The 27,261-nt window shown below is 41.5% G+C and overlaps 1 protein-coding gene across 1 annotated transcript in view; it reads right to left on the bottom strand.

The window, feature by feature from the left end:
• ANTXR1 (ANTXR cell adhesion molecule 1) overlaps positions 1-27,261 on the bottom strand; it is a 258,924-nt gene that overhangs the window by 138,748 nt on the left and 92,915 nt on the right. Inside the window, exon 10 of the mRNA XM_006049074.4 lies at positions 25,251-25,349. Coding sequence (XP_006049136.1) covers positions 25,251-25,349 — 99 coding nt within the window. The remainder of the gene's footprint in view (positions 1-25,250; positions 25,350-27,261) is intronic.

The following is a 27,261-nucleotide window of genomic DNA, read 5'->3' as shown; positions in this document are numbered from 1 at the left end:
GCTATGGTTTTTCCAGTGGTCACGTATGGATGTGACAGTTGGACTGTGAAGAAGGCTGAGCACCGAAGAATTGATGCTTTTGAACTGTGGTGTTGGAGAAGACTCTTGAGAGTCCCTTGGACTGCAAGGAGATCCAACCAGTCCATTCTGAAGGAGATCAGCCCTGGGATTTCTTTGGAAGGAATGATGCTAAAGCTGAAACTCCAGTACTTTGGCCACCTCATGAGAAGAGTTGACTCATTGGAAAAGACTCTGATGCTGGGAGGGATTGGGGGCAGGAGGAGAAGGGGACGACAGAGGATGAGATGGCTGGATGGCATCACTGACTCGATGGACGCGAGTCTCAGTGAACTCCGGGAGTTGGTGATGGACAGGGAGGCCTGGCGTGCTACGATTCATGGGGTCGCAGAGTCGGACACGACTGAGCGACTGATCTGATCTGATCTGATCTCACATTGGAAATACAATGAACATTGGATTTTGCTGAGTGAACAGGAGTTCTGGAGGAGGAGAAATCATGAGGAAAGTACAACAAAGCACAAAAAATACTGTTATTACACACATTACTATTTAATTAAATTGTGTTCAGTACAAAGAAGGAGAATCAGGGGGCAGACTTTCATCTGGAAGGTCAGGAAACATTTCCTTGAGGAAAGGCTCTGTGAACTGAGACCTGAGGCCAGGTGGAGAGGAAATGGGTTGGCAAAGAGGTGGACCTGCACAGATTCTGGGGCAAGAAGAAGCCCAGGTCTTCAGGAGTTAGGAGAAAGCTGACAAGGCTGTTGGATTTCAGTGAGACAGCGGGTAAAATATGAGGCTAGAAAAGGCAGCAGGGCCAGCTGATCAAGCCCTTGTAGATCATGGTGGGTTTGGGGGACTTTTCCTAAGTGTAACAGGAAGATACTGGAGTTTTCCCCTCATATTTAGAATGAATGCTGGCAGACTGGGCTTCCCGGGTGGCTCAGTGGTAAAGAATCTGCCTGCCAATGCAGGAGACGCAGGAGATGCAAGTTCAATCCCTGGGTCGGGAAGATACCCTGGAGTAGGAAAAAGATTTCCACTCCAATACTCTTGCTTGGAAAATTCCATGGACAGAAAAGCCTGGTGGGCTATAGTCTCATGGGGTCACAAATAGTCAGACGGGACTGAGCACACGGCCCGCAGACACTGGCAGATTATGGAATATGTCAGAATAGTGAGTGTGTTGAGAACAATTAAAAGCTTATGAGGACAGAGGCAGATCACACAGGGCTTGAACTGGGCATTCTCTTCAAGATGCTTTTCTGTCCATGATGGTGACGATGACAGTGAGACTTGGGGCATGCTGTGTGCTCTAAGTCATCACACACATCACATAACTGTTTTACCTTCCAGTTGGAGAAGGCAATGGCCACCCACTCCAGTACTCTTGCCTGGAAAATCCCATGGACAGAGGAGCTTGGTGGGCTGCAGTCCATGGGGTCGCAAAGAGTCAGACACGACTGAGCGACTTCACTTTCACTTTTCCCTTTCATGCGTTGGAGAAGGAAATGGCAACCCACTCCAGTCTTCTTGCCTGGAGAATCCCAGGGATGGCGGAGCCTGGTGGGCTGCCATCTATGGGGTCGCACAGAGTCAGACACGACTGAAGCGACTTAGCAGCAGCAGCAGCAGTGCTGTCAGGGAAGGCTATTATTCCCTTTACTTTATTTTTTAAATTATTTTTGGCTGAAGGGGGTTCTGGTTGCTGTGCGCAGGCTTTCTCTATTTGCTTTCTTTCTCTATTTGTGAGTGGGTTCTACTCCCTAGTTGCGATGCTCCAGCTTCTTATGCCAGCGTCTCTTGTTGCAGAGCCCAGGCTCTAGAGCCCGCAGGCTTCACTAGCTTTGGCCCATGGGCTTAGCTGCCCATGCCAGGTGGGATCTTAGTTCCTGGACCAAGGATTGAACCTGTGTTCCCTGCACTGGCAGGAGGATTCTTTACCATTGGGCCACCGAGGAAGTCCCTATTCCCTTCCTGTAAAGGTGAGGAACAAAGATGGAGACACTTAACAAGTGTTACACAGGAGAGCTCGCATCAGCACGTGGGCAGTCTGGCCGCCACCTCTGGATAAAAGCCAGGCTTGATCTCCTCTCACCATGACCTTGGGAACCAAGGCAAGGCAGGACTCACTGGGCTCATTTTCCAGATGCAAAATGGAGGCTCAGAGAGGCTGTTGTAAACTATGATCTCACAGCAAGTCAGAGGCAAAGCCAGGACTAGGACTGGATTCCCCCGTGTCCGCACCAAGGGCCTCTCCGTTCCAGGAAAGGCTCCTATTAGAGGAGAAACAAAGCCCAGGATAGGCGTGGCCAATGACAACCTATATTTACTTGCTCTGGGTGCTGCACATGCTCTAGTAATACATGGGAGTGTGGGGTCCTGCCCACGGAGCCACCAGCCCGCCACAGCGCGGCCACAGGAGGCCTTGTGCCTCCCGGCTGCATTCTGCGGGGGGAGCGGTAGGGGGCGCAGTACAACCACACGCCCGGGCCCAGGCTCCCTCCCCTGCGCTCTCCCAGCAGCTCCTCTGCTCCCTCCCAACAGGAAAGGCAGGAGAGGTGGAGGTTGTCTCCGTTAGCCTTGGTCAGCCTGGGTCGAGCAGACTCCTTTCTCACTTTCCCCCTCCTTTCGTTTTCTTTTCCTGCCTGGGAGACCAGCGATTTCAGGAGCAGAGCAGAGGAGACCCTCGCCGCTGAGAAGCCCGAGGAGACGTGGCTGAAGGCCGTGGCACCGCCTCCCACCAGTTCGGAGTCCCAGGCTGTGGGCCTGCTCTGGGGAGCTGGCATTTTCAGCTCGGAGAGAGATTGTTTGGTTTGGAGCCTGGTTTCACTTTACCACAAAAATGAGTGATTTTTTTCTTTTTCTTTTTTTTCTTTCTCTCTAAACAAAGGAGGGCCATTTGGTTTCCATAATTCTGATCATCTGACTCCTTCCTGGAACGTCCACTTGGGAAGCAGGGCCCAAAGCCTTCCTCCTCTGGCTGGGCTACGTTTGGCTCAGGGGCCACGCCAACCTCAGGGCCACCTCTGCCAGAACCACCGGTGTGGTGATGTTTACGGGGCAACATCCACTTTGGAGGACAGTGGAGGGCCCTGGTCCTCTGTTCACTGCTTGTTAGTACCAGGTGGGCGGGGGAAACAGAGCAGGAGCTGGGAGGAAATTAGTGAGGGGAGGGGGTTGAAACAGGCCTTAAGGGAATTTTTAGATGATCTATAAATATAAATGTCCTTGCTTTTTACCTAAGATAGTTCCGAATTCAGTGCATACCCATGACATAGTTGAATTCAAAGCATCTGTCTTACAACAGTCTGATAATCAAACTGAAACTTGACTTAAATCAGGATTTGGGGATCAACAAGTGTCCTTAAACCAAACCAGCAGACACCCAGGCTTGGGATCTGAGCAGCTCTGGAGATGAGTACAGGGGTTACAGTGCCGGGTAGACTCCAGAGTCAAACAGATGCAGGTTCAAATCCCAGGTCCTGTGACTAGTGTGTAACTGAGGACAAGTTCCTTATCTGTGAACAGTAATGATGACATCATTGCACTAGGCTGTGTGGGGATTACAAGAGTGCATGGAAGTACATTACTTGGCACTCAAGAAACATTTACTAAATCTTCAGTTCAGTTCAGTTGCTCAGTCGTGTCCGACTCTTTGCGACCTCATGAACCGCAGCACGCCAGACCTCCCTGTCCATCACCAACTCCCGGAGTCCACCCAAACCCACGTCCATTGAGTTGGTGATGCCATCCAACCATCTCATCTTCTGTCATCCCCTTATCCTGCCCTCAATCTTTCCCAGGATCAGGGTCTTTTCAAATGTGTCAGCTCTTTGCATCAGGCGGCCAAAGTACTGGAGTTTCAGCTTCAACATCAGTCCTTCCACTGAACACCCGGGACTGATTTCCTTTAGGATGGACTGGTTGCGTCTCCTTGCAGTCCAAGGGACTCTCAAGAGTCTTCTCCAACACCACAGTTCAAAAGCATCAATTCTTTGGCACTCAGCTTTCTTTATAGTCTAACTCTCACATCCATACATGACTACTGGAAAAACCATAGCCTTGACTAGATGGACCTTTGTTGGCAAAGTAATGTCTCTGCTTTTGAATATGCTATCTAGGTTGGTCATAACTTTCCTTCCAAGGAGTAAGTGTCTTTTAATTTCATGGCTGCAATCACCATCTGCAGTGATTTTTGAGCCCCCCAAAATAAAGTCTGTCACTGTTTCCACTGTTTCCCCTTCTATTTGCCATGCCGTGATGGGACCAGATGCCATGATCTTCGTTTTCTGAATGTTGAGCTTTAAGCCAACTTTTTCACTCTCCTCTTTCATTTTCATCAAGAGGCTCTTTAGATCTTCACTATCTGCCATCAGGGTGGTGCCATCTGCACATTTGAGTTTATTGATATTTCTCCCGGCAATCTTGATTCCAGCTTGTGCTTCCTCCAGCCCAGAGTTTCTCATGATGTGCTCTGCATATAAGTTAAATAAGCAGGGTGACAATATACAGCCTTGATATATCCCTTTTCCTATTTGGAACCTGATTGTTGTTCCACGTCCAGTTCTAACTGTTGCTTCCTGACCTGCATACAGGTTTCTCAAGAGGCAGGTCAGGTGGTCTGGTATTCCCATCTCTTTCAGAATTTTCCACAGTTTATTGTGGTCCACACAGTCAAAGGTTTTGGCATAGTCAATAAAGCAGAAATAGATGTTTTTCTGGAACTCTCTTGCTTTTTCAATGATCCAGCAGATGTTGGCAATTTGCTCTCTGGTTCCTCTGCCTTTTCTAAATCCACCTTGAACATCTGTAAGTTCACGGTTCATGTATTGCTGAAGCCTGGCTTGGAGAATTTTGAGCATTACTTTACTAGTGTGTGAGATGAGTGCAATTGTGCAGCAGTTTGAGCATTCTTTGGCATTGCCTTTCTTTGGGATTGGAATGAAAACTGACCTTTTCCATCCTGTGGCCACTGCTGAGTTTTCCATATTTGCTGGCATATTGAGTGCAGCATTTTCACAGCATCATCTTTCAGGATTTGAAATAGGTCAACTGGAATTCCATCACCTCCACTAGCTTTGTTCGTAGTGATGCTTTCTAAGGCCCACTTGACTTCACATTCCAGGATGTCTGGCTCTAGGTCAGTGATCACACCATCGTGATTATCTTGGTCGTGAAGATCTTTTTTGTACAGTTCTTCTGTGTATTCTTGCCACCTCTTCTTAATATCTTCTGCTTCTGTTAGGTCTCTACCATTTCTGTCCTTTATCGAGCCCATCTTTGCATGAAATGTTCCCTTGGTATCTCTAATTTTCTTTGAGAGATCTGTAGTCTTTCCCATTCTATTGTTTTCCTGTATTTCTTTACGTTGATCGTTGATCACTGAGGAAGGCTTTCTTATCTCTCCTTGCTATTCTTTGGAACCCTGCATTGAAATGTGTATATCTTTCCTTTTCTCCTTTGCTTTTCACTTCCCTTCTTTTCACAGCTATTTGTAAGGCCTCCTCAGACAGCCATTTTGTTTTTTTGTATTTCTTTTTCTTGGGGATGGTCTTGATTCCTGTCTCCTGTACAATGTCATGAACCTCTGTCCATAGTAAATGTTACTTCACATTATTACATGGGTATCCAAGCCTTTAAAATGGACTGTAAACTAAATGTGTGGTTTAAAATCAGAGGAATTGAAAATTCAAAATTTCAAAATGCCTTAATTGCTTGATTACATTGTTCTATCAAACATTTTTTTAGGCATTAGTGATAAGAATAGAGTAGGATAATTAAATAGTTTAGAAATCCCACTAGGGGATTAAAGATAGAAAGGGAATTTTAAGGGAGTTTGGGAGACTGCTGAGAGCATATGAACAGTCAAGAAAAGAATCCAGTCACCTAGCAACAATCTACTCTGTCTTGAAGGAAGACCAGGCACATTCAAGTGCCAGGCACAGTCAAGCCACAAATCCTGAGAGTTATAACACAAGACAATAGATATGAATCTTGTTACCTGAAGTCAGGGAGTTAATGGTCCTTGGAAGACTGGCATTTCTGCATGTAGCCAAGACAAGAATTTAGGTGAAAGGGTAAAGGAAGGGCATGTTATATCAAAACCTAAGACTAATCAACATGTGTTAGTATATGTCATCACCCTTTTGCTAATAAGTGTTTAGTCTCTCAGTCGTGTCCGACTCTGCGACCCCATGGATTGAAGCCTGCCAGGCTCCTCTGTCCATGGGGATTCTCTAGGCAAGAATACTGGAGTGGGTTGCCATGCCCTCCTCCAGGGGATCTTGCCAACCCAGGGATCGAATCCAGATCTCCCACATTGCAGGCAGAGTCTATTAACTGAGCCACAAGGGATCAGATCAGATCAGATCAGTCGCTCAGTCGTGTCCGACTCTTTGCGACCCCATGAATTGCAGCACGCCAGGCCTCCCTGTCCATCACCAACTCCCAGAGTTCACTCAGACTCATGTCCATCGAGTCAGTGATGCCATCCAGCCATCTCATCCTCTGTCGTCCCCTTCTCCTCTTGCCCCCAATCCCTCCCAGCATCAGAGTCTTTTCCAATGAGTCAACTCTTCGCATGAGGTGGCCAAAGTACTGGAGTTTCAGCTTTAGCATCAGCCCTTCCAAAGGGCTGATCTCCTTCAGAATGGACTGGTTGGATCTCCTTGCAGTCCAAGGGAAGCCCTTTGCTAATATACATATGATTTAAATAGCACCATGACAGTACCAGTTAAACCATATAGGGACAAACTAAATGACATAAGCCTGATGTCTACTCCAAAATGAGGAAGAAGGTGGTCTTCTCCCCTCCCTACTTTTTGATTATAAAAATATAGCCCTCTTTGTTCTCAGGGCTGCACTCCCTTGCCTGCCTGCTTGTATTTCTAACAAGCATCTTATGCTAATAAACTCACTCTTAGCCTATTGTTCTACCTCACGCTGAATTTTTTTCTGTGGCAAAAGAACCTGAGCTTCATTAAGTCTGGATGCCAGATAAACAGTTTCAGTTAAAACACAATGGATTCTAGTCCCTTCCCAAGTCAGGAACTGTGGGTTCAAGTCCCAATCTGAGTTTTGGCTGGGTCTGAGTCCCATCTGAGAAAGAATGTGATTTTATTAGAAATTCCTGGGAAAATGAAAAGTTTTAGTGAATGTGTTTTGTGTGTACATATGTGCACACACACAGGCATATATATTTACTTATGCATTCACACACATATTTATACCTATACATACATACATATATATATATATATATTCTATACTGATTTTGTGTAACATTATATACCTATGGACAGCATATTAAAAAGCAGAGACATTACAGACATTACTTTGTCGACAAAGGTCCGTCTAGTCAAAGCTATGGTTTTTCTAGTAGTCATGTATGGATGGGAGAGTTGCACCATAAAGAAAGCTGAGTGCCGAAGAATTGATGCTTCTGAACTGTGGTATTGAAGACTTGAAGAGTCCCTTGGACTGCAAGGAGATCCAACCAGTCCATCCTAAAGGAAATCAGTCCTGAATATTCACTGGAAGGACTGATATTGAAGCTGAAACTCCAATACTTTGGCTACCTGATGTGAAGAGCTGACTCATTTGAAAAGACCCTGATGCTGGGAAAGATTGAAGGCAGGAGGAAAAGAGAATGACAGAGGATGAGATGGTTGGATGGCATCACTGACTCGATGAACATGAATTTGAGCAAGCTCCAGGAGTTGGTGATGGACAGGGAGGCTTGGCATGCTGCAGTTCATGGGGTCGCAAAGAGTCAGACATGACTGAGTGACTGAACTGAACTGATATACCTATGGTCTCATTTGACATTATTATTATTATTAATTTATAATTTGGGAAACTGAGTCTCAAAGAAGTTGGTTAATTGAGTTAGTGTTGTAACATGAATAAAAGACCTGGAAATCAAACCCAGGTTTTCTTGAAATAACTTGCCTATAGTCAACTCAGCTAGTTTTTTTTACAGATATAATTTAAACTAGTTAGTCATTTTATATTGTCATACTCTCACAGCTAGTTTTATGATATGGCCTGAAGTATACCTAGAGCTGAGTCTGACAGCTGTGGAGGCAAAAGTCAAGATTCTCCATGGGTGAGGTTGAATAATGTTAGGAGGCTTGTCTTCCATGAGAGGCAACCAGGGTTGAGAAGCTCTGTGATAAGATTCCAGTGTCTTCTGGGAGACCCTGACTTACTATAATTAACCCATATCTCAAAACCATACTGGAGAAGGCAATGGCAACCCATTCCAGTGTTCTTGCCTGGAGAATGCCAAGGATGGGGGAGCCTGGTGGGCTGCCATCTCTGGGGTCGCACACGACTGAGTGACTTAGCAGCAGTAGCAGCAGCAAAACCATACATTCAAATGTGTATATGGTTTTGATCTCAGATCAATGTAATTCTTTTCAGACTGGTTAAGAAGTTTCCAGAATTCTTAGCTGCAGTTGGTGACTGTCTAATGGAGTTGGGATAAAACCAAGATTAAAATTTATTAGCTAATTCAAACACCAATCACAGTGAATCCTTTTATAGGGCTGATTAAATAACTGAAATATTTTCCAAGTCTTGGCAATCCTTTCTTGATATAAATATTTATTTCTGGCTAAAAGGACAAGAAAAATAACTCTTAGTCTTATCTAGGGGAGCTTGCTGAAACCCTCCAAAAGCTGATGTAAGCTCCAAAGTAGGGTTTACATTCCTACTGTGACAAAAGAGTGGAGGTTAGGGACTGAATGAGCTCACCCTGCTCTTTCTCCCCATCTTCCCTGGGTCTAGGGAGCATTTTTGTGGCATCTCTGTGCCAAGTATAACTGTTCAGCACCAAATTATCAGCTGGTTGGGGAATGTGTCCCTGAATGAAGGGAGAAAAGACAGGCTAGACTAAATGTTTCTACCTTTTCACTGACTTGAAAAGTAACCAGCTTTTAAAAAATTAGACTTTTAAAATGCTGTGCAAAAACTGGAAATAAAATGATACTCTGCAGGACTCCAAGTTGATGAAATTCAAGGCATTTGGCTTGAGCTTTCTGAGGTCCCAGCCAGAAAAGAGGTGGTTGATTGCTCTACTGGGACTCGTGCAATGAAAATTCACAAATGTGAGGGTCTTACTGTAAAGCTAAATGGGATCCATTGCTTAGAGTAGAAAGAAGCTATTTATTAGGCATGTGAACTCCATGTCAGACCCTGAACTGGAAGATTTTTCATAGACAGGTTTAGTAACAAACCTATGCATTCTTCTGATAGAAGTCATTAAACTCTACAGAAGGGGACCCAGCATGGATTTTGAAAGTGGAGAGGGAAGCTTCTACTTGGAAAGGCTAAACAATGGTTTTCTGTGGTCAGAGCAATGAGAAGAGTCAACACAGAATGGGAAGAGCCAGTAGTGAAGCACAGGAGGGTGGGGCCAAGTTGGGAATGATCCTCAGAACATACACATCTGCTGAAATGTTCTCTCATGTCTTTAACATGGCAGAACCAGGCTGGCCACTATTTTTTTTCCCTCAGACATGACCCATACCTATCCACCCATCCCTTGGCCTGGAGTTGTTGCAAGATTTCTCTGGAAGCCCTCACTGCTTAGTTACTATGAGATCAGCTGATGAGCTTGGCCAACGGATTCCAGGTAAGTTTCCTGGGTCTATACATGACTATTTCCCTAGTACCTCTGTGTTAAGGCGTCCAGAATATACCTTTTGGTTTTCTTCTTTGTTCTCTGGGCAGGTTAGAGTAGGAACCATGAGCACATGAACAGCCTGGTCCCTGGCTGGAGCCCCATCACAGCTTGCTACCTACAGACTGTATGCTGCTAAGTCGCTTCAGTCGTGTCCGACTCTGTGTGACCCCATAGACGGCGGCTCACCAGGCTCCCCCGTCCCTGGGATTCTCCAGGCAAGAACACTGGAGTGGGTTGCCATTTCCTTCTCCAATGCGTGAAAGTGAAAAGTGAAAGTGAAGTTGCTCAGTCGTGTCTGACTCTTAGCGACCCCATAGACTGCAGCCTACTAGGCTCCTCCATCCATGGGATTTTCCAGGCAAGAGTACTGGAGTGGGGTGCCATTGCCTTCTCCAACAGACTGTATAACCCTATCCATAACCCAGAGTTCTCACCTGTAAGATGCAATAATAGTCATTTCATACTCACTCATTTAGTGAGATGATATGATTAAATACTGAACATTTAATAAGCACTTGACATATGTCAACTGTGACTACTAAAGGGGGGTACTTCTGGGCTCATAGCCTGCTGTACCTGTACAACACATGATGTGAGGGTATATATAAACTGACTAGGTCCTGCAGAACTTATTTCCTAGGTTGTGTCAGGCTATATAGTGTAGGTATGACAAGAAGGCATTCATTTATTCTAATAGCACATGTGGACACGTATGCAGTGCAGCAGTCCTTGCATGGGGGTGGTTTTGACCCTCAGGAGATGAAAGGCAATGTTTTAGGCAATTTTGATTGTCAGACCAGAAGGGAAGTGCTACTGGCATCTAGTGAGTAGAGACCACGTACAATGCTAAGTAGTCTACAATACAAGGCATTCCTCTCCCTCTTATTAAAAAATTATCTGGCCCAAAATGTCAGTAGTACCAAGGTTAGAAATCTTGGTATAATATCTACCATGGTTTTGGTGGCTCAGATGGTAAAGAATCTACCTGCAATGCAAGAAACCTGTGTTTGATCCCTGGGTTGGGAAGATCCCCTGAAGAAGCAAATGGCTACCTCCTCCAGTATTCTTGCCTGGAGAATTCCATGGACAACAGAGCTTGGTGGGCTATAGTCCATGGGGTTTGCAAAGAGTCTGACACAACTGAGTGACTAACACTTTCACACATGGTTTTGGCCCACTGTAGAGGGTTCTGTAGATATTACTAGGTAGTTCACAGTTCCCCCTGGGGTACTGACAGAATGTCCAGAAAAGTTCAGAGGTGTTGAATGATTATGCATAGAGGAGGGTGAGGGAGTAACAGCTTGGGGGCCATTGGAAGGCATCTGGTTAGACTAAAGAGGAGTGTTTTTTGGTAAATTCTTCCATGCAGGCTTTGATGGGTGCAGGTTTGCCTAGTGGTAGGTGGCACCTGAGCCACTCTGCTGGGTGGTTCTTTACAACTGAAATGGGGGTGCTCCAGAGTGGGGATTAGACTGCTGCTGAGGCTCTGAGGATATGGGTGGGAAGGCTGCAATCAGAAGACCTTACCTACAAACACCAGTGTAGGACAGAGAGCTGAATGCAGTCTTGGAAAAAAATGAAGTGGGTTATCTTGAACACTGTTTACAAGAGGATCAAGATTACATCATGGCGCCAGAAGGAGAGGCAGTAAAGGGTGAGGGACCATGAATGCATTCCCAGAGAAGCCCAGGGATAGTAGCCAGCAGCCTGCTGGTCACTGGGTTGTCTTTTGGGGGCTTGATCTCTGTGCCTCAGAACTCTCCAGCTTTTAGAACTGGTCCTTAGCACAGCTAGTCTGACCTCTCAGGATGTAAATTATTTTCGGCTCATATTTACTGTTATTTTTAGTGACTGTAAAAGTAATACATGGTGAGTGTGGGAAGTCTGAGAAATACAGAGAAGAATATAAAATGCATGAAAATCCTTGGTAATCCTAACTTCTAGTGATAAACACTGTTAATGCTTTGGGGCATGCTGTTTCAGAATTTTTTCTATGCATATTATTTTTTACATAATTGGAATCATACTGCCCATAATGTTGTAGTCTTCTGCATCATCTCTATCCAAAGTTAATAGGGACAGATTTAGGTATTGCAAGAAAACCAAATGAAGATAATGGGGCTCAGGGCTCTGGCAAAATGTTTCCTCCTCTCAATAAATCTAGACCAAAAATTCTTGACTGTTGACATTTACAAAACTAACAAATTATCTTATAAGCAAAGCATTAACCTTTAAAAAATTTGTAAGCTTGAGGTCAGAAAACTGGTGCCCTTGAGACAGCTGTAATTTGCTAAGAAATATATTTTTTAAAGTTTTGTTTTCACTTGGCGGAAGACAATTTAGGATTCATGCACAAGGTATGTGTCTACTGACACCAAGTCTTTCAGCTGTGCACAATTAGGTTTGGAAGGGTTTACCTTTGGAATTGGGATTGAGGGACAAGTCTATTAAAATATGGTAAAGACTCTGCCTGCAATGCCGGAGACCCAGATCTGATCCCTGGGTCAGGAAGATCCAATGGAGAAAGGAATGACAACCCATTCCACTATTCTTGCCTGGAGAAACCCATGGACAGAGGAGCCTGGTGACCCTGTTCATGGGGTCGCAAAGAGTTGGACACGACAGAGCGACTATCTATCTCTATCACAGGATCATGACCATGACCCATGGCAAATGCTGACTGCTCTTAAAGAACACAAATTAATACGGAAATGCAGGGAAGAGGTGGGAAGCAGGCCTCAGGCATGCACTTGAGTCACGGTGGACATCACTAAGCTGCTGTGCTGTGCATATTAGGGGCCAGAGCTGAACTGCTTGAAGGAAAGATACATCAGTAGCGCTCTCTTCCTTTCCCTCAGAAGCACCCAACTTTTCCTCTAAATGAATGTGGAGCAAATATTTAACATATTTCAAATGCTAATTTGAGGGGGGCATAGCTTATTAGCCTCCTTGGAGTTCCCATAAGTCTGGTCCATTTCTGTTAACCACTTTTTCTTCCATCATCCCACTGAAATGACAAAGGAGTAGTGCTCCATGAGGAAAGGCACTGCAGAAGTCCAGTTATCTGGTACAGAATAGAGGGGGTGCCAACTTCCCCTATTGAGACAATAGGACTAGGGTAACAGCAGTTTCAGGGACATTCACAAGCAAATCTCTCTTAATCATGCTTCAAAGAAGCTCATTGGGTGCCAGAGTCCACAGGCAGCTTCCAATTTTCATTTGGAAGCAATAGCACCCTTGGTAGAACCGGGGCAATGTCAAGTTTGACCATCTATCAGGCACTGCTGTAGTTAACTTTGTGTCAATTTTCCCCTGGAAGAAACTCTTTTGCCCCTAAATGAAAGTCTTCACCAGTTAGTTACATCTGGTGGCAAATTCTCTTTTATCACCACCTCATCCCAGATTCCTGAGGTTTTTGTCTGACCAAGCAAAACTGCAGTAAATTTCCACTTATCTATATTTTTGTCTGGATCTGAAAGATAGAAACATGGACTAACACAGTCTTGGCAGGACCCGTTTCAGAAACAACTGGGCGAAACCCAAACTCCCTCTGAGAGCAGGGGCAAAGGGAAACATGAGCAGATACATGGAAAGCCCGTAAAGTATAAGAAAGAGGGGCCACTTGGGGAACCAGAAGAGGTGGCTTCTCCGTGTTCACAATCATCTGCATAAACTGATCTAAAGCCTGGGCTCTTCGTCCCCTGGTCTGGGGCTTTTTTTCCCCTTGAACCAGAGCTCAAGTCTTGACTAACAAACCCATGATCTTGGGCAAGTAGCTGTATCTCTTGGAGCTGAGGTTTCCTGTCTCTATAGTAAGAGGAAGCCATGGGAATCAGTGTCTTCAAATTAGGCACGTGTCAGAGTGATGTGGGCATTCAGGATCAGGGACCTGGGGACCTGTGGGGATCGGTGTTTAAGAAGCAACATAGAGAAGTGGGCAAGAGCCTCTGGAGTAGACCGCCTGGTGTCCACACTGCTCCAACCTCTGGCCACCTGAGTGACCTTGGGCAGTTTCTCTCTGTGCTTCAGTTCCCTTGTTAGCCAAGGGGGGATACAAGTAACTCCTCCCTCACTGGGCTGCTGGGAGGATGAAACGAGCTGGTTTAGGAAGGAAACCAGGCAGGTGGTCACAGTCAGTAATTGTCATTACTTGGATCACGCTTCTGGGGGATTCTGATGTGAGGCCTGATTAAGAAGCAGGAGTGGAGGATGGATCATTAAACTGAGTGAAGTAAGTCAAACACAGAAAGACATATATCCTATGATATCACTTATAGGTGGAATCTGAAAAACGGGTACAAATGAACTTACAAGACAGAGGTAGAAGCACAGATGTAGAAAACACACTTACGGTTACCAGGGGATAAACTGGGAGGTTGGGACTGACATATACATACTACTATATATAAAATAGATAACTAATAAGAACCTACTATATATAGCACAGGGAACTCTATTCAATACTCTGTAATGGCCTGTTGTTGTTTAGTTGCTAAGTCGCATATGACTCATTGAGACCCCATGGACTGTAGCCCACCAGGCTCCTCTGTCCATGGGATTTCCCAGGCAAGAATACTGGAGTGGGTTGCCATTTCTTTCTCCAGGGGATCTTCCTGACCTAGGGATTGAACCCACGTCTCCCGCATAGGCAGGCAGATTCTTTACCACTGAGCCACTGGGGAAGCCCAATGGCCTGTATGGGCAAAGAATCTAAAAAAAGAGTGGATGTTTGTATATGTATAACTGATTCAATTTGCTGTATACCTGAAGCTAACACAACATTGTAAACCAACTAGACTCTACACTCCAATAAAAAAAAAAAAGAATTATGAGACAAGATGTCCCTTTGTATCATTTAATTCTGAGTTGCGCAAAGTGACATTCTATTATCTTCATACGACATCAAAGCCCTAAGTAAGGATGCATCCAAATTGCGCTAAGTACCTTTGACTGATAGATGCAACATTCCAACTAGTGAGAAAGGAAACAATAGGCTTTTGTTTGGGAAGTTTTTCTCCTCCTCTCTCCCCAGCTGTCACCATAGGTGCACTTCGATGATCTCCTTAAGGGGCCCAAAGCAGTCCTGAGGACCAGATGTTTTCTAAGATAGTTTCTGGATAACTGGACAGATTTCTAAAAACAAACACACTGGAACTTCTATATTTGAGTGAGTGTAGTCTCTCATCCCCTTGGGAAGAAGCCCCTCTCTGAAACTCTCTTAGAGCTGCTTTCAGGACTGATGTTCAGTTTGAGAAAAAAAATCTTCAAAGGGGGCAATGTTTTATTCTTTGAGAGTGAACCAAAGGTGAACCAGAGCCATGCCTTGTGAATAAGATCGAAGCTCAAGCTGAGAAATAAAATCCTGCATCAGAAAAGAAATGTGCCTATAATACCAAGAGGCTGATTTTTCACATGGCCCTTCAATTGAATTTTAGTAAGTTTGCTAAAAATCAGTTTCTTTTGTTTCTGGTCATACCTCGTAAGTCTCCATGCAACACTAGGAGAGTCTAACAAGTTTCTCATTATGGTATTAGTAAAACCATCCATTTTTTATTTATTGTTCTTTAAAATGGATCTTTCTTAGCTCCTACCTCAGTGTATCCTTTTTAGCATTTTAATCTCTCTACAAATGGATTTCCAATTGAAAGTGGATCTTTTCATGGCACGATACACCGAATACTGAAGTAGGAAAAAGTGTAGCCAGAATAAATAAAGGTTGTGTGAAGATTTCCAAGATACTTTCTTGGCCAGGATTAGTAGTTCAGCCTGGTAACTGGAGAACCAACTAAATGCTACACTTAAGATGCATGCCTCAATAATTAACAAGAATTTTAAAATGAAAATTTAAACAACTGTCTTTTTTTTTTCTTCTCATAATGGAAGGGACATATGATCACAGAAAACTTAGATGGATAGAAAGAAGAAGTAAAAACTCATAGTGGACTCATTCAGAGGTAACTACTGTTAACATCTGGATGTGTGTCTTTCACATTTCTCTCTCTGCATATAAATGTATGTGTCTAAATCAGGAGCAGCTTTAAGGCACTGTTTTGTAACTTATTCTCGACATGTGAGGCAGTACTGTTAACATTTCCCCCACATAGGTAATTACTCTTCCTTCTCACAATATTAATTATTTAAACATGAATATAATTTATATAACACACCATCAATTGTAAAACATTTATGTTACCACCTAGATGTTTCGATTTGTTTACTTGCTTTCCTCTCTGCTTCCTTCCTTGCTCCCATCTCAAATTCATTCCTTCCTCCCCCCTCTGTTTCTTTTTTTCCTTTTTGCTAACATAAAGCAATATTATGATGAACATCTTGCAGCTGAGTCTTTAACATTCTCTAGCATTTCCCTTTGATGAAGTTGAAGTTGAAATTCTGGGTCAAAAATGTACAAAAGCAGTTGATTTGTTAAGAGTGGCCTTCCTGGAGAGTTCCCTGATGGCCTAGTGGTTAGGATTCCGGGTTTTCAGTGCTGGGCCTGGGTTCAATCGCTGGTTGGGGAACTGAGATCTTGCAAGCTGTGTGACTCAGCCAAAAAACAAAAACAAAACAGGAATGGCCTTCCAAAAGATTCAGTGATCTTTAATGGTCTCTAGCCAATGATGAATGAAAACACTTCTTCCCCTGTATCTTTGCCAATACTGGCATTGTATGTCTGTTAATCTTTACCAGTTTGATAGATTATTTTAATTTGCATTTCCTTGACTACAGGGAGCATTTACCATATTCTTATTTGCCATTATTTTTCTTGTAAATTTCTTTTTCCTCTCTTTTATCCATTGATGTGCTCATCTTTTCTGATTTTAAGACCTATCTATACATTAAAGTTATTGACCCTTTATTTGTTATATGTCTTAAAAATAATTTAGCAGGTTTTCTGTTTCCCTTCAGATTTTTTAAGGGGGGAGGTTTAAAGAATTTTAAAATGTGTACTCAAACCATTCAAATTTTCCTTTGTGGTATCTCCTTTCAGAGTTATGCTTAAAAGGATTTTCCCCTGTGGAAAATTATATAAATATTTATTTTTGTTTCCTTCTAAAACTTCCATAGTTTCATGTTCACATTTAAATTTTTCATCTGGAATTTGTTTAGATGTAAAGTGTGAGATAAAAATTGAACTGAATTGTTTTTCCAAGGGGTTAGCCAGTTGTCTCAATACCAAAAAGCATAATCTACTCTTTTCCCACCGATTAGAAAGGTCACTTTATTTTATACTAAATTCATAGAAGTGTTTGGCTCTCTTTATGGACTTCGTTTTTCCTGTCCCAATGTTCAGTTTGCCTTTTGGGGCACCAGTCATACATTGTTTCAATTACTTCAGATTTTTTTATACATCTTAAAATGGGCTAGGGCAAGTTTCCACATTTTTCTTGGCTATTCTTAAATGTTTATTCTTCCATATACTCTTTAGAATTATTTTGTTAACTTCACAAGTCCCATTGGACTTTTCCTTGGGACTGCAGTAAAAGTAAATATTCATTTGAAGACAACTGATGTCTCTACAATCCTCAGCTGCTGCTCCACTGAATAATAGTGATAATGATAATAATAAATTAATACTATCAGCCAACGTTGATCGACTGCTTACTGCATGCTTGGCCCTGTTCTAGGCCCTAATTATTACACTGAAATATCATAGGAATCCACCACGGAGGTGCTATTATTGCCATCCTCATTTTACAGCTGGAGAAATTGAGGCTTAGAGAAGTTAAGTAACCAGCCATGGTCAAAAAGCTTTAAGACAGAGCCAGGGTGCTTTTCCTGGGTGGTTTGGTTCCAGTGTGTGTTCTATGCCATGAGTCTATACTGGCTCTCTATTTACTTACATTGTCTTCATTTCCCTCACAGAGTTGTTGAACTTTCTTCCTATATGTCTTTACAGTTTGGTTAAATTTAGTTCTTTCTAGAGTCTATATGCTGCTGCTCTATTTTTCCTGTGAATTTTTTCTTTTAAAAAATATAATTTTATTTATTTATTTATGGCTGCACTGGGTCTTCACTGCTGCACGTGGACTTTTCCTAGTTGCGGAGAGCTGGGGCTGATGCTGGAGTGGAGGTGTGCGGGCTTCTCACTGCGGTGGCTTCTCTTGTCATGCAGCACAGACTCTAGGGCGCTTGGGCTTCAGTAGTTGCCGCTCTCGGGCTTGAGAGTGTGGGCTCAGTAATTGTGGTGCATGGGCTCAGAGGCTCTTGGCATGTGGAATCTTCCCATACCAGGGACTGAACCCGTGTCCCCTGCATTGGCAGGCAATTCTTGGACCACCAGGGAAGTCCCTAAAAAAGTATGTATTTTTAACATTTGGAATGGATAGTGAATTTTAATATCTTCTTGGCATCAAAAAATTTGCTATGTGAGAGGAAAATTCTCCTCTCATTTTTTAAAACGGTATTACTTATCCTGGTCCTTTTTAAATGCATTGCTGGAGTTGTGTTTACCAATAGTTTATCTGTATGTTTGTCATCAAGGAAATCGATTTCAAATATACTCTACTACTAGTGTCTTGTCCAGTTTTTAAAAAGTCAAGATCACATAATTTTCATAAGTGAATTAAAATGCTTTTGCTCTATTTCTTTTCTCTAGAAGAATATGTATCAGATATGAATCATTTGTCCTTAAATTCCGGTAAAACACAGATGAAAAAAATCTGGGTCAAGTGCTTTGGTTGAGGGGTAGTATTTCCTCACATCTCTCTTCCAGTTCATGCATTTCATCTTTATCTGTGTCTAATCACATTGCTTAATCTATCCACTAAGTTGTGTATATATGTGGACAGAGGAGCCTGGTGGGCTATAGTCCATAGGGTCATAAAGAGTTAGATGCAACTGAAACAACTTAGCATACAACACACACATGTATATCACATGTTCCTCATCCATTCACCTAATGGATGGATGTAAGTTGCTTCCACATCTTGGCTACTGTAAGTAATGCTGCAGTGAACAGTAATATGCATATATTTTTTCAAATTAGTGTTTTTGTTTTCCTCAGGTAAATACTCAGAAGTGAAACTGCTAGATCATATAGCAGTTCTACTTTTAAGTTTTTGTGGAAACTCCATACTGTCCTCCAAGTGGTTGCACCAATTTACATTCCCACCAACATCGCACAAGTGTTCCCTTTTCTCCACATCCTTGCCAACGCTTTGTTATCTTTTGATAGCCATTCTGACAGGTATGAGTTAGTATCTCTTTGTGGTTTTGATTTGCATTTCCCTGATGGTTAATGATGTTCAGCATCTTTCTATGTGCCTATTGACTATCTGCATATCTTCTTTGGAAAAATGTCTACCCAGTTCTTTGCCCATTTTTCAATTGGGCTGTTTACCTTTTTAGATGTTGAATTGTATGAGTTCTTTGTATATTTTGAATATTAACCCTTTATCAGATACATAGTTTGAAAATGTCTTCTCTCATTCAGCAGGTGGCCTTTCCTTCTATTGATAGGTTCCTTTTCTGTGTAAAAGCTTTTAGGTTTGGTGTAGTCCCATTTGTTTATTTTTATTTTTTCCCTTGCCTGAGGAGACAGATCCAAAAAAATATTGTTAGGACAGATGTCAAAGTGCATACTGCCTATGCTTTCTTCTAGTTTTGTGGTTTCAGGCCTTACATGTAAGTCTTTAATCCACTTTTGAATTTATTTTTGTATGTGGTGTGAGAAAATAGTCCAGATTGATTCTATTACACACAGCAGTACAGTTTTTCTGACACCACTTATTAAAGAGGCTGTCTTTTCCCATTGTATATGCTTGCCTGCTTTGTTGTAGATTAATTGACCATATAAGCATGGGTTTATCTTGGGGCTCTTTATTCTGTTCCATTGATCTGTGTGTTTGTTTTCATGCCAGTACATAGTGGTTTGACAACTGCTGCTTTGTAGTGGCTTGAACCCCGGAGTGTGGCAACTCTAGCTTCGTTCTTCTTTCCCAAGATTGCTTTGCTATTTGGGGTCTTGTGTTTCTTCATACAAATCTTAGACTTATTTGTTCTAGCTCTGTGATAAAGGCCATTGGTATTTTTATGGGATTGCACTGAATCTATAGATTTCTTTGGGTAGTGTAGTTATTTTAACAATATTGATCCTTCTAATCCATGAGCACAAAGTATCTTGCCATTTGTTTTGTTGTTTTCAATTTCTTTCATCAATCTCTTATGGCTTTCAGGGCTTTTTCATCTTTGATCAGATTTATCTCAAGTTATTTTACTCTTTTTGAGACAGCTATAAAAAATGTGATTGTTTTATGAATTTCTCTAATAGTTCACAATTAGTATTTAGAAATGCAACGTATTTCTGTATATTACTTTTGTATCCTACAACCTTACTAAACTCATTTCAGTTCAAATAGTTTTTGTTAGTGTCTTTAGAATTTTCTGTGTATAGAACCATATCACACACAAATAGTGACGCTTTTACTTCTTCCTTTCCAATTTTATTTTCACTCCTTTTATTTCTTTTTCTTTTCTGATTGTTGTGCCTAGGACTTCCACTTGCATGTTAAAAAAAAATAGTGGCAAGAGTGGGATCCTTGTTTTGTTCCCTGATCTTCCAGGAAACGCTTCCAGCTTTTCACCATTGGTTATGATGTTGCCTGTCGTTTGTCATACATGGCCTTTATCATGTTGAAGTATGTTCCTTCTATGCTCACTTTGTGAAGAGTTTTTATCATAAAAGGATGTTGAATTTTGTCAGAAGCTTTTGCTGCATATATGGAGATGATCATATGGTTTTTATTCTTCAGTTAGTTAACATGGTGTATTATGTTGATTGATTTGTGGATACTGAACCATCCATGCATTCCTGGGCTAAATCCTACTTGATCATGGGTATGATCCCTTTTAACCTACTGTTGAATTCAGTTTGCTAACATTTTGTTGAGGACTTCTGCATTTACATTCATCAGTGATAATGACCTATAATTATTTTTTGTGGTATCTTTGTCTGGCTTTGATATTAGGTTGATGTTACCCTTGTAGAATGAGTTCAGAAGTATTCCTTCATCTTCATTTTTAAAAAATAGTTTGAGAAGGATCAATTTCTTCTTTTAATTTTAATAGAATTTCTCTGTGAAACTGTGTGGTCCTAGAGTTTTTTGGTTGGAAGTTTTTAAAGTAATGATTCAGTTTCACTACTGGTGATTATTAGTCTGTTCATTTTTTATATTTCTTCCTGATTCAGTTTTGGGAGATTGCACATTTCTAGGCATTTATCCATTTCTTCTAGGTTGTCTCTTTTATTATCACATAATTGTTTGCAGTACTGTTTTATGATCCTTTGTATTTCTCTGTTGTCGATTGTACTTTCTCTTTTTTGACTTATTTATCTGGATCCTTTCTCTTTTTTTCTTGATGAATTTGGTTAAAGGTTTGTCAACTTTGTCTATTTTTATAAAAAAAAAAAAAAACACCTCTTCTGTTGCAGAAAAAAACATTTTCTGTTGCTTCCTAACTCTCTATTTTGCTTATTTCCACTTTGATCTTTATTTCTTTCCTTCTAATGACTTTGGGTTTTGTTTGTTCTTATTTTTCTAGTTCCTTTAGGTGTAAAGTTAGATTTTTTTAGATGTTTTCTTGTTTTAATACACTTTAAATATGTTTATTTTACCTTCTCTTTTAAAATGCTCCCTAGTCATCTTGCTTGTTCTCCTTTTTCTTTCAACTATTGCCATATGATTTATCATTTGGTGCTGTGAGCCCATCTTCAGAGGGAGTTACGGCTTCAGGAGTGGTGTAGGTTGGACTGGATGTATACTGCCTTGGCCAGGGCTACAGCAATCAGGATGGCCACAGACACATTGTGGTGCTTCTGTATTATGTGGTTGGTAGAGCATCTTACCTTACTCCCCTGCCTGCTTTCCTGAATCACTGAGCGCCTGTCCCTGCACCCATTCAATGTGTGTTACAACCCCTGGAGCCTGATCTCTACAGCTGGCTCTGCTTTTGCCTGCTTTCCAAATAGGAAAAGGAGTACGTCAAGGCTGTATATTGTTACCCTGCTTATTTAACTTATATGCAGAGTACATCATGAGAAACGCTGGGGTGGAGGAAGCACAAGCTGGAATCAAGATTGCTGGGAGAAATATCAATAACCTCAGATATGCAGATGACACCACCCTGATGGCAGAAATTGAAGAAGAACTAAAGAGCCTCTTGATGAAAGTGAAAGAGGAGAGTGAAAAAGTTGGCTTAAAGCTCAACATTCAGAAAACTAAGATCATGGCATCAGGTCCCATCACTTCATGGCAAATAGATGGGGAAACAGTGACAGACTATTTTTTTTTTGGCTCCAAAATCACTGCAGATGGTGACTGCAGCCATGAAATTAAAAGACGCTTGCTCCTTGGAAGGAAAGTTATGACCAACCTAGACAGCATATTGAAAAGCAGAGACATTACTTTGTCAACAAAGGGCCATCTAGTCAAGGCTATGGTTTTTCCAGTAGTCATGTATGGATGTGAGAGTTGGACTATAAAGAAAGCTGAGCACTGAAGAATTGATGCTTTTGAACTGTGGTGTTGGAGAAGACTCTATAGAATCCCTTGGACTGCAAGGAGATCCAACCAGTCCATCCTAAAGGAGATCAGTCTTGGGTGTTAATTCGAAGGACTGATTTTGAAGCTGAAACTCCAATGCTTTGGCCACCTGATGTGAAGAACTGACTCATTGGAAAAGACCCTAATGCTGGGAAAGATTGAGGGCAGGAGGAGAAGGGGACGGCAGAGGGTGAGATGGTTGGATGGCATCACCAACTCAATGGACATGGGTTTGAGTAGACTCCAGCAGTTGGTAATGGACAGGGAGGCCTGGCATGCTGCAGTCCATGGGGTCACAAAGAGTCGGACATGACTGAGCGACTCAACTGAACTGAACTGAACTTCCTGGTGTCCTGTATCTATATCAGTACTGAGATCACAGCCTGAGCTCAGGCCTGGAGCCCTCACAGCTTTGCCTTCTGCTTAGATTCTGCATTCTCTTTTTGTTTCCTGTACCTGGGGGTTTTCCTCATTCCTTTGAGCAAGACCACATGTCACAGTTTTTACATCATATTTTATGCATAATTTGGAACCATTGACCAGAAACAGGTCGCCAAATTGTTTTAGATTCCTAAGTGGTTGATTTATTTTATTTTTAAGCAAAGGCAAGGAAAGCAGGATGGACATAGGTATTAACCTATGCTTTTTATTTTCTGGTTATATTTATCATCTAAAAATATATGTAAACAATTTCAACACTTTGGCATTAATATGTCAGTGGTTTATTTCTTAGTGCAATACATGTTGAAGGGAATTCATAGCCATTTAAAAAAAGTATATATATTTGCTCTATAGCTTTAATTTTTTTATTATTCATCCAAAGGCTTTGACAGTTATGTTAATATATCTCACTATAAATGTAACTTTTTTAATTTGCTATTTTTTACTTAACTATTTTTCTTCACATAATCTGCTACAAATAATACATTATTTCTTGAAGACTCCAAGGCTTATATAATAAAAACCATAGCTTCATTATTGGGCCTTCAATTAGTCATTTTTTGATTAATAAGGGAATTCTATTCTCTTTTTTGTTATAAAATATAATGCAGTATTTAGGAAAAAATCTTGAAAGAGGAAATATATACTATAAAAATGAAAACATATTTTAAAACATGGATATGGAAGTGGAAAAGGAGAATGGGATAAGAGAATCTGAATTTGTCTTATTTTATGGGGACAACTCAATGAGATACTTACATTCATAAAGTTAACAGAAAGATGAAGAATTGAATATGTTGCATTTTAAAATTTATTTATCTTTTCTGTCCTCTGTAGTTTCTTACTTTACTGAATATAAATGAACAGACAAATTAATAAATACAATTTTTTATAAAAAATTCCAGTATTTTCCCCTTAGCTAGGATATTTTTAATAACTATTTGTTTGAGTTCAGGAGTGTTGCTTGTGGCATATAATATGGTTGAGTCACTGCCTTTCTCTTCTCCAAGCTGTCAGTGCTTGTGTTGAAAGCATAATTAAGTTTGTGGTTTAAGCTAAACCCAACAGCCTTTATTTCTTTTAAAATATGTGTTAGGTGAACAGACTGTGCAGGTGTTTGCAAGTTTATATTAGGAAAGGAAAAGAAGCTAGTTTTCCAAGAAATAAAATTTTATGGAGAACCTGGAAAATATGTGTTTAAAATGTCATTCTATAAATCCATCATAAAAAATTTGCATTTTTTTTTTATCTTAGTATAGAATCTCTGGGTAACCTGTCAAGCAACAGCAATGCTATACTCATGGCTATGCATCTTCAGAGAGGAGTTGGTTCTAAAGGCTTGCTTGTCTGGGAAGCCTTCTTTGGAAGGTGTTGATGTCTTTTGAGTTTAATTCTCAGGAGTTTCTGATCTTAGATTTAAGATTAAGAGGAGAGAGGGAAGGTGGACTTGAACATCACAAATTAAAGGAGGAAAAAAAAAAACAGAAAGATTCTGTAGAGGGTGCATGTCCAACTAGGATACTTGAAAATGTTTTCAAAAAGCAAGTACTTTCTGGATACATGAGGGCATTTCTAAGTATCAGGAAAAATAACTGAATATTTCAAATCTTTGCAGTTTCTCCATATACAGGAATTCCAGATGTAGAGAAGCCATTGCATATCTTTGTTTAAATATTCAAGTGGGTTTTGAGATGCTAAAGAGGGAAAAAGGCATACCCTTCAGTTCTTCCTTTTTAAAAACAGGATAGTACCTACTCCACAATGCTAACAGGAGGACAAAACCAGTGTGAAAGGTCAATAAATGAGTATCCTCCCCATCTTCTTTGTTTTTCTACCTCCCAGGGCTGTTGTGGTAAAAAGATGTGAGGTATTTAAACGGTCCTAACACTGTAGAAAATACAGTATATGATTGCTGTTTACTGCTGCAGATACTGAACCGGTAATTATCTGTGGGATGAATGCCAGATGTAAATAATAACAGGGACTCCTGGCCATCTGTCTTAACATAATCCATCTGCCCCATCTTTCCTGGACAGTAATCTGAGTCACACATGTCTTTAACTTCCCTGCTACAAATGTCTTGTGAATGTGCCAGTGTTGTGATAATTCATTTTTCCCATGAAATGCACTTAGTTTTACATCCATCTTTCTGTATCTCAGGTCAGGTATCTACCCTGATGAGATTTTTCTGGCTTTTGGTTTACTCAGAATTAATAAATTTAGAACACCTATTGTTTTCCTCTTTTGCTTGAGAGTCCTGATATCTCACTAAGCAATGTGGAGCTTTGCAAGCCCTAACCAGTCAGGGCCACCACGGCCACCTGAGAGCTTGGAACTTGGTACAGGTATGCTGGCGGACTGGGAAACAAGTACCCGCTGCCTCTCCTTATGGGAGCAAGGGGACCGCAGGGGCCAGTTATGCCCTTTGCTGGCAGCCTTTCTAGCAGGGAGGACCCTTCTCTGTAGTTTCCTGGGTGTGGCTTTTCGGGGAGATAGGCTGGGAACTCCCCCTTCCCAGAAGCCAGCAGCAGAAACCCCCAAACTCCGCAAGAACTTACTGAGCGTGACTGACTCGTTGATCTTAAAGCTGCAGAGGACCCTGTCCACGTTGCGGGCGTGTCGGAAGCCATTCCCTCTCACGACTACTTGAAATGATTCTGAAACAAAGAATAATGACAAGACACCTTAATTGACTGCACAATGTTAACCTTACATTTCCCATCTGCCCTGATTTAGGGTACTTGTTAACTATTCATCAGGCTTAAAATATTCAAAAGCAGTTCAAGCTGGGAAACAGAAGCATCCATGTGGGAGCCTTTTACCACTTAATCACTACCTTCTCACTGGTTGTCCACCAGGAAGGCACAGACTTCTTACTTTAAATTCCCACCTTGGCTTTGCCTTTACTGTTCCTCCTCCCTGGAGTGCCTCTCCCTCACCTGTGTCCTGCAAACCTTACCCATCTCTCAAGTCGTGGCAGTTTTAAAACTTGTGATGTCTGCTGCCAGCAGGCCTCTTGTATCTCTTTTATACATTGGATGCAGAGGAAAGGATTTCTTTAGAACTCAAGGTGCCTAGGGTTTTTGAAGACCACTGTCTTCTGGCATTCACAATCTGCCCTGAATAGTGCAGCATGTGACTAGGTATCGTTTGACATTGTCCTTTTGTGTTTTCTTCCACAGCTAGAAAAGCATTCCTTTATGTTCAGAATTTGTTTGACAACAGTTTCAGCTCTCCTGTCTCTGCAGGGCACACAGTAGGAAAACCTAGTGTTAGGTGGGAGTAACTGTACTCACCAGAGAAGACAAGTCTTGTTTATGGGTGGCCAGTTGTCAAGCATTTCCCTTTTGAACTGACATAGGTCCTAGTGCAGTTAATGCTCTCTTCTCTCCAAATAGAAGAGCTAATATAGCTCACTGGCCTCTAGCCCTGCATGTTAATTTCATGTTGGCATAATTCATGCTGAATTAACACAATATCTTCATAAAGTAAAAATAATGATCCTCTTACTAAGGGGAAAAAAAACAACTAACTAATTTATTAAATGCTTAGGAATATTTGCTTAAGTTTGATGGTAACTAATAGCCAATACTTCATTTTCTTTTATTTTTGTCATCCTTTTGTATATAAAAATTGGGGCATGGGATAATGCTGTGTAACATTAAAAAAAAAGAAAAAGACTAAAACTTAGAAGTCAAAGTGCAAAAAAAAAAAAAAAGAAGTCAAAGTGCAATATTTGTGAAAGTGGATTTGGCAGTGTAAAGTTTCAAATGGAGATTTTCACTGGAGGAAGAATGGAATTAAAGGACTAGCATAGGGGACTCTTCCAAACTTTAATAAATGGCATGAATGTATGTCACCTTCATTCCCAGGAAACTCATTTAGGGGTCATGTTTGCCGAGAGAATAATAACTGATATCAGTTGCTCCCTCTTTGTGTGCCAGACTCTGTACTAAGTGTTGTAAAGGTCTGATGTCATTTAAACCTCACTACAGGGAGGTACAAATGAGAAAAACAAGCTTAGTGAGGTTAAATAGCTGGTCCCACATCACACAGCTGGTAGTCAGGATTAGAACTGGAATCCAGGTCTGTCAGGTGTCAAGTGTCATGTGCTTAGAACTCAGCCATGCTCTTTACCATTATGCTAAAATGGATCCTCAATGTTTTGTGACATATGACTCATTTAGAGATTAACATTGTGATTTTTTTTAAAGCTTATTTTATTTTTATTTTGGGCAGGTTTGCCCGTTTTGCAGGTAAGTGGAGCTGGCCTGGCTGGGAGGTGGAGAACCCAAAGTAAAGGAAAGGAACCTAGAGGCACTAAGTGTGCCACAAGGAGAAACAAGTTAGCACAGAGTGCTGTTGAGAGCTATGAACGAACTTCACTGTAAGGAAATTGAATTGTAAATGACTTGCCCAAGATCAAGTAATCTGTAATTGGGCAGCAGCAAAACTGGGTACTAATGTATGAGTATTCACTGCCTCAGTTTTGAACTATATTAAGGTCATGGGCACATGGCTTTTTCAGATCCAATTACCAGGCTACCTGATGCCAGCTATGACTGTTTT

Source organism: Bubalus bubalis, chromosome 12, assembly GCF_019923935.1.
Source record: "Bubalus bubalis isolate 160015118507 breed Murrah chromosome 12, NDDB_SH_1, whole genome shotgun sequence".
In the NCBI taxonomy this organism is placed as follows: domain Eukaryota; kingdom Metazoa; phylum Chordata; class Mammalia; order Artiodactyla; family Bovidae; genus Bubalus; species Bubalus bubalis.
This window is presented reverse-complemented; position numbering and strand designations above follow the sequence as displayed.